This window comes from Dendrobates tinctorius, unplaced genomic scaffold, assembly GCF_039654945.1.
Source record: "Dendrobates tinctorius isolate UK_male_01 unplaced genomic scaffold, ASM3965494v1 ptg000003l, whole genome shotgun sequence".
Taxonomy (NCBI): domain Eukaryota; kingdom Metazoa; phylum Chordata; class Amphibia; order Anura; family Dendrobatidae; genus Dendrobates; species Dendrobates tinctorius.
This window is the reverse complement of record NW_027361671.1, coordinates 87,651,700-87,665,880: the sequence shown is the minus strand read 5'-3', so window position 1 is coordinate 87,665,880 and position 14,181 is coordinate 87,651,700. Positions and strand designations below refer to the sequence as shown.

The 14,181-nt window shown below is 43.4% G+C and overlaps 1 protein-coding gene across 1 annotated transcript in view; it reads left to right on the top strand.

Moving 5' to 3' along the window:
• Positions 1-14,181, top strand: part of CCDC60 (coiled-coil domain containing 60) — a 290,651-nt gene that overhangs the window by 260,339 nt on the left and 16,131 nt on the right. The window contains exon 13 of the mRNA XM_073559162.1: positions 3,141-3,330. Coding sequence (XP_073415263.1) covers positions 3,141-3,330 — 190 coding nt within the window. The remainder of the gene's footprint in view (positions 1-3,140; positions 3,331-14,181) is intronic.

Below are 14,181 nucleotides of genomic sequence, written 5' to 3'. Positions count from 1 at the left end.
TGTTTGCGTGGGTTTCCTCCGGGTACTCCGGCTTCCTCCCACACTCCAAAGACATACTGATAGGGAATCTAATGTAGATTGTGAGCCCCATCTGGGACAGTGATGATAATGTGTGCAAACTGTAAAGCGCTGCGGAATATGTTAGCGCTATATAAAAATAAAGATTATTAGTAATGTCACCTGTTTGAACTTGTGTTCACTATAACTGCTATCCTTGTGAAAATGAAAAAAAAATGGGGCTAAAACAACATTTTTGGGTGACTTTTTTTTCCATTTCCACAGATCAATGTACTTGCCACACACCTAGATAAATTCTATGAGGGGTCCAACAATCCTAAATGTTGCTCCTTTTCTGAGCCCTTTCGTGTGCCCAAGCTGTACCCACATATGGGGTATCAGCGTATTCACGAGAAACAGCATAACAAATTTTGGGGTCCATTTTTTCCTGCTATCCTTGTGAAAATGAAAAAGTTGGGGCTAAAAACATTTTTGTGAGAAAAATATTTTTTTTTCCATTTTCACAGATCAACGATGTAAAATTCCGTGAAGCAGGTAAATTCCTTGAGGGGTTAAAGGTGGTTACATTACTGGACTCATTGTTCAGTGGGGTAGATTGTGCCTTCTGTAGTCAGGCTAACACCAGTTGGTGGTCTCTATCAGCCTGTCACTCCACAACCTCTCAGCAAAATTACCCTCTGCTTTGCGTTTTTGTTGCGTAAGCTGTATCTGCATTTGAGGGTCACATTCTCCCAGTTGCTGCAGTGCATTCCAATCTGGGAATTATGGTTGCTGCTGGCTCCCTCTGAGTCAGACAGTCCTAGAACATGATCCACAACTAGGCATCCTGGTCCTCCACTCGTTCCGGGCTCTGGTGCCACATCGTGTTGGTGCCTATCATCATCCTCCACCAAGGCGCAGATCATCATCTCTTTGGTCTTGTCGGACCCATGAATAAGGACATAGACCCAAACTTTCATTTTTATTAGCTCAATGCTATGCCCACATACCGTACATACATGTGTGAGGTTCGTCCCTTCACTATGGCGCCGAAAATATATCTCCCATAAATATTGGATTGATGCAAAACCCCAATATCCATATCTTTACATCGGAGACAGTGGGTCTAAAAGCAATTGTCGAGTTTTTCTTTGAAAAGAACAAGAGTTACCTCTGAAGATGTTAGATTTTCCACTTCTCTGCCTGTTGAATATAGGGATCTCAGTCTTGGGTCTTTTTTTCCAGCAAATCTCCCATCTGTAATTATCTGGTTACTGCAGGACTTCCCTACTTCAATGGAGATGGAAGTTTTAGCTCTCCGTCTCATTTCTCTTGTTTTAATTAGTTCCTCTGTTCCTAGGTTTATTTAATCCCATATGTTCAATGTGAAAGCCCACTTCAATGGTGGTTGAAGTGTCAGCTCTTCTCCCTTCTCTGGTGATGTTTTTATGACACCTTCTGACATCACCGTAAAAAAAAAATCTGAAGATATTAATAATATATATCGTTTTTTATTAAAAAAATAACCTTTTTTGTAATGTCTTCAGTTTTTAAATAAAGGTGATGTCACACTGCTACATACTATACTGTCGCTTCACGCAAAACTTAAGATTTCAAATTGATTAATAAAAAATGACTCAAAATGTCTCTATTATGTTCTTGTTATGGCGCCTACTGGTATTTTTCTATGCTATTGGTCACATGGATGTCAGAGTGGTTCGAAGCATTGTACGGGGCATCCAAAGTGAATTGTTTTTCAAGACGCTGCTTTTCTGTTGCTTAGAGGATTGTCATGCTATTGCCATCATTTTGGTTTCCTGAGAAGCAAAGAAAATGGAGCTTAATCCCGACAAACTTGCACAATAACAGAAATCACGATACTGCTCAATGTAAGGGTCCATTCACACGGAGGTTATTTATATTTTATGTGTACTCTGCATCGGAAATTTGAGGCTAACGTTTCGCTTTTTGATAGGTTGAACTGACTGGGGCCTGCATGTGGATTAACGCTAATAGCCGCAATAATGGAAGCATCTTTGAAAGTGGAAATGGCACCACCGCTTGTATTCTTGTAAGGGTATGTCACACTAAGAGATATCGCTAGCAATATCGCTATAACTTGTGATGTTATAGCGATATTGCTAGCGATATCGCTGTGTGTGATACTTACCTCCGACCGTCTCCCCCGCTGGTTATCGCTGATCGCGCGAGAACGTCCTGGACCGTTTCTCGTTGTCAGCTTCCTGCGGCGCTTCCTGCTGTGACGACGAGCGACGAGCGTGGAGCCGGGCGGGAGGACGCAGGATCGCCTGGTCTGACAGGTAAGTAGCGACCCCCGTCCCCAGCGATGTCGCTAGTGAGATCTGCCTGTGTGGCAGCTCACTAGCGACCACTTAGCGATGTACCAGCGATCCTGACAGTGTCATATCGCTGGTCGGGATCGCTGGTACATCGCTAAGTGTGACAGTACCCTTAGAGCGATCTGTGGCAGTGGTGCATGTCAATCCACTACCACATAATGTTATCAAATGATCTAAACAAAAAGTGTACAGTAGCAATATCTAGACACAGGAATGTTGTTTAATTGGATGAAGCTGAAAAATTGTTAATATATTGCATGATCTACCAAAGAATTGTAATGTTTAATGGATGAACCCCTTTAATTAGATTTTTGTTTCAGGTCTGCAGATTATTAATTTGCGTTCCTTTTCTTTATATTTCATTTTATGCTATGTGTTATATGTGTATTTTTATGTTCATTTGCGTTTTGTTACTTATCTGTTTAAGGAGCACAGTGGGCCACAGAACTCCCTTGGTTGTGATCAAGTTCTCACTGTGCATATAGATAGATAAGACTTGGCTGTCTTTTCTGAAACAGTTGCACTGTTTATCTGTTTTGCTCTAGCTATTGTGTATTCATTCTTATCAATAATGTATATAAAGTTGTCTAATGTCGAGGCTTTATTCTGTCAGAATTTTCATTCTCCGAGCCTGTCCTGAGCTGTTTAGAATTAAACATTTTGGCCATTCCTTAGTGATATCTAACAGAAAACAGCTTTCACATGGCTTCTCAACATTTTGGCTAAGATCAGTCATGTAAGATAGCCTTTCCAATAACTTTTCTTATATATTCTACTTTCCAGGTTTATAATGCTACTTTCTAGGATTCCTCCTGTTCTGAAGAACAACCGGAAAGTTCATAATATTTTAGAGAAGCTGGAAAAGCTTGAGGAAAAAACATTTATTAGAATACGCACAAATTCCTTTCTGAAGGTTCTGCATGGACTTCGTACTTGGGAATTGTGCTCTCCTGACATAAGTGTGGCTATAGAGGTAAGTATAAGTATTACCCCTTAGTAAAATTTGTGTTCAATGTCTGTTTTATAACCTTCAGTGTCACGTGAAAGTTTGGGCATTCTTGGTCAAAATTACTGTTAAAGATGACACATTTCTTTTGAATTTTAGGCAAAAAAATATTGGCTTTTTTACATTTTAAAAATTCTAAAAAAGAAAATGGACCAATGCAAAAGTTTGGGCACCCTTGAAGATTTGTGTGCTCAGATAAAAACTTTGACCAAAGTATCAGACCTTAATTAGCCTGTTAGGCTTATGGCTTGTTCGCTATGAAAGGTCAGGTAATGCAAATTACCCAGCTTAATAAAAAACCAACATCCTCTAACCTTGTGCGAAAAAACAACAGCCACAGGTTCTACCTAAGCAGCTGCCTAGCATTCTGAAACTGAAAATGGCGGCAGTCCACAAAGCATGAGAGGCTATAAAAAGATAGCAACGGTTTTTAAGTTGCCCTTTCCTCAGTTTCAAATGCAATTAAGAAATGGCAGATAACAGGAATACTGGAGATCAAGATAAGGTCTGGAATAACAAGCAAAATTTCAGTGAGAGTAACTCGTAGGATTGCTAGAGAGGCAAGTCAGAACCCCCTCTTGACTGCAAAAGACCTTCAGAAAGATTTATCAGACTCTGGAGTTGGTACAATGTTCTACTGTTCAGTGACACCTGCACAAATATGGACTTCATGTAAGAATCATCAGAAGAAAACCTCTCCTGCGTCCTCACAATAAAATTCAGCATCAGAAGTATGCAAAAGAACATCTAAACAAGCCTGATGCATTTTGGAAACAAGTCCTGTAAACCGATGAGGTTAAAACTGAATTAATTGGCCACAATGATCAAAGGTACAGTATGTGTGGAGAAAAAAGGGCACAGAATTTCAGGAAAAGAACATTTCGCCCACCACTAAGCATGTTTGGGGTTGTGTTGCAGCCGATGGCATGGGGAAGATTTCATGGGTAGAGGGAAGAATGGATTCAATGAAATTTCAACAGATTCATGATGCAAACATATCACTATCTGTAAAAAAAAAGCTGAAGAGGATGCCTTCTACAAATAGATAATGATCCAAAACACACCTCAAAATCCACAATAGACTACCTCAAAAGCCCCAAGCTGAAGGTTTACAATGGCTCTCACAGTCCTTTGATCTGAACATCATTGAATCTCACAGAACTGGAAGAATTTTCCAAGGAAGAATGGACAAAAATCCCTTAAACAAGAACTGAAAGAATCTTGGCTGGCTTCAAAAAGCATTTACAAGCTGTGATACTTGCAAAACGGGGTGCTACTAGGTACTAAGCATGTAGGGTGCCCAAAGTTTTGCATCTACCCATTTTCCTTTTTGTCATTTTTAAAATGTAAAATATAATATATATATATATATATATATATATATATATATATATTTTTTTTTTTTTTTTTTTTGCCTAAAATACAAAGGAAATCTGTCATCTCTAACTTTTCAGCCCTTTTAGAGATCATTTCATCTTCAACTTGTTTAACCATTCACAATAACAGTAATTTTGACCAGGGGTACCCAAACTTTTACATGCCACAGTATTTGTAAATCACAGCTGCCATACAGCGGAAATCAAGAATTGTGAAGAAAGGCTTTTTATTTTGTTATTGTTTTCACTACAGTTATTACTGGCCGATAACTGCATTTCATCAGTACCCAAATTTTGATACTTTAGAACAAACTAATAACCTAATTTTAATTAACCTAAAAGTGTGTTCCCATCACCAAGATCCTATCCCAAAATGTAGTAGGTGTAATAATAATATTAGCAAATGCCTCCAATAACAAATGTAGTATAGTTCTTCTGATTAGCTATGTTGTTTACTGTCTAAGTAGAGCATTGCAATAGCTTTTTGTGCTTTCACATTGCATTCTTGCCTACGTTCAGTGGTTCTGTTGGGGCTTTTGTCTGAACCCCCTCAGAAAACGGGATTTGGGTGTATGCGCCGACAGGGACCATTGACTATAATGGTGCTGACAGAGTCAATGTGTGAGTGTCCACCTCCAGTAGTTGTATATGCCCCAAAATGATGCACGAAAGAGCATACGTTGACTATGTCGGCACCATTATAGTCAATGACTAGTGTTGAGCATTCCGATACTGCAAATACCGGGTATCGGCCGATATTCGCGGTATCGGAATTCCGATACTGAGATCCGATACTTTTTGCGTATCGAATACCGGAATCGGAAGTTCCCATAATGCTGTGAGCCAGTTTGATTTGATTCAGCCAATGAGGAATCCTCAGTAGTGTGGGCACATCCTGTTAGGCATGTAGGCATGTTAACTAATGACATGTCCGTGATTGGCTGCTGAAATGATGTCATGATGCACTATAAAAGCCGCCGCCGCCATTTTGGGTTCACTCTGCTGTGAATTCAGTTAGGGACAGGACGCTGCTGTTCAGACTCTGAGGGATAGTTAGAGATGGCGATTTTTTTAATATAGTGCTTTACCCAGGCTACTTTATCAACCGCTGTAGCTTTCTTTTGCCTTGCAGCGCTGTTCACAGCTGTCTGCAAGGTCTGTGTGTGTGTGTGCAGCTCACGGTGTAGTGTTCTGCAGCCACCTCTGGTTGTAGTCCGCTCAGCGTGCGTCACTGCCTCATACATAGTCCTTTTTTTGTTTTTTTGCTGCTCATTTTTCTTGATTTCTCCTATTAGTGTGCTTCCATCCGTATCCATCTACATTGGTTGCAAACACTATATAGGAGTAGATAGCGGAGCCTTTCTGCAGCCTTTCAGTGCTAGTGCACAGTTCTCTGCACTGTTCACGGCTGTCTGTGAGGTCTCTGTGTGTGAGTGCAGCTCACGCTGTAGTGTGTTCTGCACCACCTCTGGTTGTAGTCCGCTCAGCGTGCGTCACTGCCTCATACATTGTCCTTTTTTGTTGTAGTGCTGCTTATTTTTCCTGAATTTCTCCAATTAGTGTGCTTCCATCCGTATCCAGCTAGATTGGTTGCAAACACTATATAGGAGTAGATAGAGGAGCCTTTCTGCTGGCTTGTGCCCTGCAACCCCAGCCAGATTAGTATTAGCCTATTTTTTGTAGCCTCATCTATTGCATTGTAGGTTACCTTCCTGCATTGTAATAGCTACAAAAAGTTTGTGATACTATAGCTTTTACATCTTTGGTCACATCCTTTTATTTTGTGAAAAAAAACACGTAAAAAAAGTTCACCAAACACTCCACTTTACAGTTGTGTAGGCCACATTAGCTCATATTAAAGTGTAGTCAACACTTTATAAAATTAGTGTTTCTTATAGCTGTTAGCAGCTGTTCAGGAATAAGCACACTAAGCCCTTAGTACTTTTCTGCCTATCTTTATCAGTCTACCAAGATGAAGAAGGCAGGGAGTAAGGCACGTGGTCGTGGGCGTGGAGTTTCAGCAGGGAGAGGACTTGGGGATTCTGTGCCTGCTGCGAGCACCAGTGACTCAGCATCCCCCAGTTTTACCATGGAACAGTCCTTTATGCGCAGCTTTGTAGGAGCTCGCCATACCCCACTGCTGCGGGAGGAACAAATTGAAGCCGTTGTCGGATGGATGGCAGCTAACGCATCGACTTCAATTAGTTCCACATCCTCTCAGGTCCAGAGCACTGAAGAGCAACCATCTGTCTCTTCACCACCTGCCAAATTGCCCAGGCAATCAGAGAGCCCTGGACAGAAGCCATCTCTACTTCTGTTCTCTGAATCTCTTGGCTTGGAAATAGGGGGCCAGCCAAGCAGCATTCTAGAATGTGAAGAAGAGGTAGTATGCAGTGATGGGCAATAGCTTTGTCTCTCTGAATCTGAAGAGGCGGGTGGGCCAGTGCCTATGGTCAGCACACCTCAGTACGCATCTGATGATGAGACTCAGGTGCCACTTTCTGGTGCGTACTGTGCTGGCTGAGACTGCCTAGGAGAAGCAGGTGTTTGAAGAGGGTAGTGTAGATGATGAGGTCCTTTACCCATCATGGCGTGAGGAACAGGAAGGTGGTGGGAGCAGCTCTGAGGAAGAGATTCCCCGAACGGCCAAAACAGGAGGGAGAGGGAGGGGGCAGACTCGGTTGCCTGTAGCCTCCACTTCGGCACCCATTAGGAGCATTCCTCTTCTAAAACCCAAAACGGGCGCTCCCAGGACTTGCAGTGCGTGGTCCTTTTTTGACACAGTTGCAGATGACATTTGCTTTGTCAAATGCAAGCTGTGTAATCAGAAAGTCAAAAGAGGGCAAAGTGTCAGCAAACTCAATACCACAAATATGTGGAAACATGTGCGGACCAAGCACGTGGTGGAGTTATAAAGGCACACTGAAGACGTAGGCCAGCCTACAGCACCACCTACCACCTCTTCAGCTCATGTTGTAGCCTCTTCCTCCAGCTCACACACAGCTGGTTCGGCTTCCTCACAGGATCGCCATTGAAGAACCTCTAGCACTGTTGTACATAGACACAGTGTAATTCCACCCACAGCACCACGTTCCCTGTCATCCTCACACTCCCAGGCCACTCTACAGCCATCGGTAGCACAGGCATGAGAGAAAAGGTGGCCATACTCGGCAAACCATCCCCGAGCACAGGCTGTGAATGCTGGCATTGCAAAACTACTGTCCCTTGAACTGCTCTCATTCAGGCTGGTGGAAACTGACACCTTCCGTAACTTCATGGCATTGGCAGTCCTGCAATACAACATGCCCAGCCGCTTTTATTTCAGCAGGCAAGCCGTCCCTGCCCTGCAAAAGCATGTGGAGGGAAAAATTAAACATGCGCTACTAAACGCCGTCAGTAGCAAGGTCCACCTGACCACCGATGCATGGACCAGTAATCATGGACAGGGACGATACCTTTCCCTCACTGCCCATTGGGTAAATGTTGTGGAGCCGGGTACAGATCTTGAGAGTGGCGCTGTACGTGTTCTGCCAACTCCAAAGATTGCAGGAATCCAGTCTGTACATATTGACTCCTCCTCATGCTCCAGTTCCTCTGAATCAGCACTGCAGGAGCCGTCACGGTCTACCTCCACATGGACCCATGAACGCTTACCTGTTACGACCGATATGAGCACAGCCGTGGCCAAACGTCAACCGGCCGTACTGAAATTAATTTCTTTGGGGAATCGAAGCCACACAGCACAGGAGCTCTGGAATGCCATCAAGCAGGAGAGCGACGTGTGGTTTGTGCCAGCGAATCTCCAGCCAGGTTTGGTAGTGTGTGACAATGGCCGAAATCTGGTGGCAGCTCTGGGCCTAGGCAACCTCACTCACATCCCATGTCTGACACATGTGCTCAACTTGGTTGTGCACAAGGTCCGCATAGAGTGCGCTCACTTGCGGCGTTCCAGCATGGCAAGATTGCGCATTGCAGCTCTGCAGCCCCGATTCCGCCTTCCGGAACATCGCATCATATGTGACCTACCCACAAGGTGGAATTCAACGTTACATATGTTGGAGTGGTTGTGTGAGCAGCAGGCAGCAGTAATGGAGTACCAGCTGCATCAGGCGCAAGCAAGTCGCACTGTGCGCCGTTCACACTTCACCACCACTGAGTGGGCCACTGTGAAGGACATCTGCCACGTTTTGCGTGCCTTCGATGATTCCACGCGGATGGCGAGTGCAGATGATGCACTAGTCAGCATGACTGTCCCCCTTATCTGCCTGTTTGAAAAAACACTGCAAGCACTAAGGGAGGAGGTTTTGGAAGAGGTGGAGGATGAGGAGTCACAAATGCCATCTGCTTCTGGACAGTCTGCGCAACGTGGTTCCTCACAAAGGCCTAGGCAGGGGACACTTTGTGAGGAGGATGAGGAGGAGTCAATGGAGGAGGAAGACATTTCTCCAGAGGAGGGAGGTACACAATGCTCTAGTAGTCAGTATGTAGAGCGAGGGTGGGGTGATGCAGAGCAGGCAGAGATGATGCCTCAAATAGGGGACAGCGTTTCTTGGCCAGTTGGGTGTCTGCAGCACATGGTTGATTTTATGCTGCAGTGCCTGAGAAACGACCGCCGCATCGCCCACATTCTCAACACGGCTGATTATTGGGTGTACACCCTCCTAGATCCTCGCTACCGGGACAACTTACAAAGCCTCATAACACCGTTGAACCGGGAGCGTAAAATGCGGGAGTACCAAGACACACTGGTGCATTCCATCATGTTCATTCCACCCGAGAGCAGTGCTGCTAGTGCTTTACAAAGCAGCTCTGTGCGTCGAGGCAGTGGAGGAAGCTCTGCACAGAGGGAGCAGAAGCAGCACCTCAGCACAAGGCAAGACCAGTATGGCCCAAATGTGGCAAAGTTTTGTGTCCCCGCCACAAATGTCTACATCATCACAGACGGCTCCAGTCAGCAGGAGGCAACGTTTCCGTCAGATGGTGACAGACTACATGTCTTGCCCTCTCAGTGTACTCCCAGACAGCTCTTCCCCCTTCAAGTTTTGGGTCTCTAAGCTGGATACATGGCCAGAGCTTAGCCAGTATGCATTGGAGGTGCTGGCTTGCCCTGCTGCTAGTGTATTATCGGAACGCGTCTTTAGTGCTGCAGGTGGTGTACTAACAGACCGTCGAATGCGACTATCCTCCGATAACGTTGACCGGCTTTCTTTTCTGAAAATGAACAAGGCCTGGATCTCGCCGGAATTTGCCAGTCCTCTTCCAGATTAAATAATTGGTTGGCAACAGTATCCAGGTCTCCTGTTGTGTTCATGTTTCTACCACCTGAACTGTAATCCCTGGGCTCCAACACTGCCAGTTGCTGCTCAGAAGTGCCATCTGCACAGAGAAAAACACTAGCTCCTGTTTTAGTGGAGTTCAGTAACACCAGCTGCTCCCCTGCTGTGTGTCCGGCAATATCTCCTGCTCCGTCCACATTCACACAACATCAGATATTAAACTTGCTCCAATTAGGCCTCAGCCTACACCCTGATTGACCCTGGGCTCCAACACTGCCAGTTTTCTTCAGTACCAAATGTTATAAAATTCTGTGAAACACCTGTGGTATCAATATGATTACTGCAGCCATAGATGAATTTATTGAGATTTGTAGTTTATAAAATGGGGTCACTTATGAGGGGTTCTGCTATGCTCGCATATCAGTGGTTCTACCAATGTGACATGACACCCTCAAACCAGTCCAGCAAAATCTGAACTACAATATGGCACTACTTCCCTTCTGAGCTTTGCACTGTGCCTTAAAAGTAGTTTTGGCTACATATGCGTTAAGGGTATTGCATATCAAATTTTAAGGTCCATTTTCCCCTGTTAACATTGTGAAAATAAAAAATTTTGCGGCTAAGGCTAGTTTCACACTTGCTTTTTTTTGCAGCGCGTTTTTCCCGCAAAAAAACGCATTGAAAAAACGCATACAAAAGCATACAACTGCTGCGTTTTTTTCAAGCATTTTTATGAGCATGCATGAAAAAACCGCAGCGTTTTTATGCGTTTGTATGCGTTTTTAGTGCGTTTTTACCGCGTTTGTGTTTTTTTCCAACATTAGTTGGCCCCTCACACTAACCCAAACCATGACTTTACTAACCCTAACCCTGACCCTAACCCTAACCCTAACCCTGACCCTAACCCTTAACCAAACCATACTTAACCCTAACCCAAACCCTAAACCCTAACTAACCCTAACCCTAACCCTGACCCTAACCCTGACCCTAACCCTAACCCTGACCCTAACCCTTAACCAAACCATACTTAACCCTAACACTGACCCTAACCCTAACCCTGACCCTAACCCTTAACCAAACCATACTTAACCCTAACCCTGACCCTAACCCTTAACCAAACCATACTTAACCCTAACACTGACCCTAACCCTAACCCTGACCCTAACCCTTAACCAAACCATACTTAACCCTGACCCTAACCCTAACCCTGACCCTAACCCTTAACCAAACCATACTTAACTCTAACCCAAACCCTAAACCCTAACTAACCCTGACCCTAACCCTGACCCTAACCCTAACCCTGACCCTAACCCTTAACCAAACCATACTTAACCCTAACACTGACCCTAACCCTGACCCTAACCCTTAACCAAACCATACTTAACCCTGACCCTAACCCTAACCCTAACCCTGACCCTAACCCTTAACCAAACCATACTTGACCCTAACCCTGACCCTAACCCTAACCCTGACCCTAACCCTTAACCAAACCATACTTAACCCTGACCCTAACCCCAACCCTAACCCTGACCCTGACCCTTAACCAAACCATACTTAACCCTAACCCCAACCCTAACCCTGACCCTGACCCTAACCCTAACCCTAAACCCCTAAATTCCATGGTTAAAAAAAAAAAACGCATGTGCAAAAAAACGCATACATGAGCATGCCAGTGCGCATGTATGCGCATCCATAGGCTATAATGGCCATTTTTAGCGCAAAACGTGCGCATATGTGCGCATGCGCTTTTTTGCAGGGCCAAAAAATGCAACATGCTGCGTCTGGAAAATCCAAACGCACACCCCAAAAAAATGCAGCGCATGAAAATCGCATACATGCGCTTACCAGCGCGCAGGTATGCGCACCCATGTTAAATATAGGGGAAAAAACGCATGCGCAGGTATGCGTTTTTTTCCAGCGCTAAAAAACGCAAATGTGAAACCAGCCTAAAAAAACATTTTTGCGGGAAAAAAAATTGATTTTTTTTTTTCATGGCTCAACGGTATTAACTTCTGTGAAGCACCTGGGGGTTCAAGATGCTCAACACACATCTAGATAAATTCATTAAGGGGTCCAGTTTGAAAAAAATGGCCCCTTGTGTGGGGGTTTGCACTTTTAAGCCACATCAGGAGCTCTCCAAATGCAACATGAAACCTGCAGAATATTCCGTCAAAATCTGCATTCCAAAACTTCGCTCCATCCTTTCTAGCTGTGCCGTGTGCCCAAACAGTAGTTTTTCTCCACATATGGGGTATCTGCGCATTTAGGACAACAAATTTTGGGGTCCATTTTTTTCTTGTTACCCTTTTGAAAATAAAAATTTTGGGCTGAAAAATTTTTTGTGTGAAAAATGTTATTTCACGGCTCAACGTTATAAGCTTCTGTGAAGCACCTGTGCTCACCAAACATCTAGATAAGTTCCCTGAGGGGTCTGGTTTGCAAAATGGTGTCAGTTGTGATTCTGAGTAGTTTCCACCTTTACAGAACATCAGGGGCTCTCCAAACGCAACATGGCATCCCTTAATTATTCCACTAAATTTTAGTTTCAAAAGGCCTTCTTCCCTTCTGAGCTCTGCCATGTGCCCAAAAAGTAGTTTTCCCCCACATATGGGGTATCAGCGTACTCAGGAGAATTTGCCCAACAAATTTTCGGGTCCATTTTTTCCTGTTACCCTTGTGAAAATAAAAAAAACTGGGTCTAAAGTAAAAATTTTATGAAAAAAGTTAAATGTCCATGTTTTTTCTTCCACATTCCATTAATTCCTGTGAAACATTTGATGGATTAAAAAACTTCTTGAGTATGGTTTTGAACACCTTAGGCAGTGAAATTTTTAGAATGGTGTCATTTTTGCATATTTTCTGTCATATGGACCCCTCAAAGTCACTTCAAATTTTGTAAATCTTGTTGGAAAAATGAGAAATCACTGGTCAACTTTTAAACCTTATAACTTCCTAACAAAAAATATATTTTATCAAAACTTGTGCTTAAGTAAAGTAGACATGTGGAAAATTGTATTTATTAACTATTTTGTGAGAGTCATATTGAACAAATTTTACCACTATCATGAAGTACAATATGTCACGAGAAAACGTGGGATCCGTTGAAGCGTTCCAGAGTCATTGCCACATAAAGTGACACTGGTCAGAATGGTAAAATTTGGCCTGGTCAGGGAGGTGAATTCAGGCTTCGGGTGAAGGGGTGAATAACGATTGCATATCTTTAGGATAGATCATCAGTACCTAATAAGTGGAGGTGCGACACCAGGCACCGATGCCGATCAGCTGTACCCAGTGCTAGAGTTGGTCGGTAATGCTCACTCATAGAGCAGAGCAGCACAGCTTCATCAATTGCCTGGTGGCCCCAGTATGGTACTACAGATCCACCCCTATTCATTCTCACAGGGCCGGATGTGCAGTACCCAGCCATGGACAATGTGCAGTTAACCTGTGCCATGCAGTTATGCAACTGAGCACCTTCGGCCAGAGATGGTCGATGAGAGTGCCAAACCAATTTGGTATTGATGACCTACCCTAAGGATAAGGCCATTATTATCAAAATACTGGACTAACCCTTTGAGGATTTAATTCCTTTGGTGGAAAAGTACTTAAATCATGTACTTTAATTCATAAAAATTCAAAATCGATTCTGTATTCAATTAGTATTGTTTTTGCAGTTCAGATTCTGATACACCCATCAACCCTTCACAAATAAACCCTCACATTGGCAGCAAATGATAGACCAGTAGTCCTTATAGGACGTCAAGTGGTCTTAGCACAGGATCCTACTGTGGTGAAATGATCCTTTCAGCTCTAACAGCCTTTTGTTTATTTACAGTGTAATTATAACCTGCTGATTGCTTTTTGGCACCGGGAGCCGCCATAAAACCCTGATTAATGTTTCTCATTTAAATTCAGATCCTCCTTATTTAAACAATATTCCAAAGTCTATTAAAATATATTTTCTCACGTTGACATGTCACAAACTAAAACAGCGGATAAACACCTGAATTAATAAATATGGATAAATATAAAGCCGCTTGTTTTGCTCTTTACTCTGTGATTCTAATCTGTATATTAACCATTTAGTGTACATATTCCTGTGTCGACCCCACTGCAGTATTGCTTTAATATACTGACATAAATAAATGCGCCTCTTTAGGCTACTT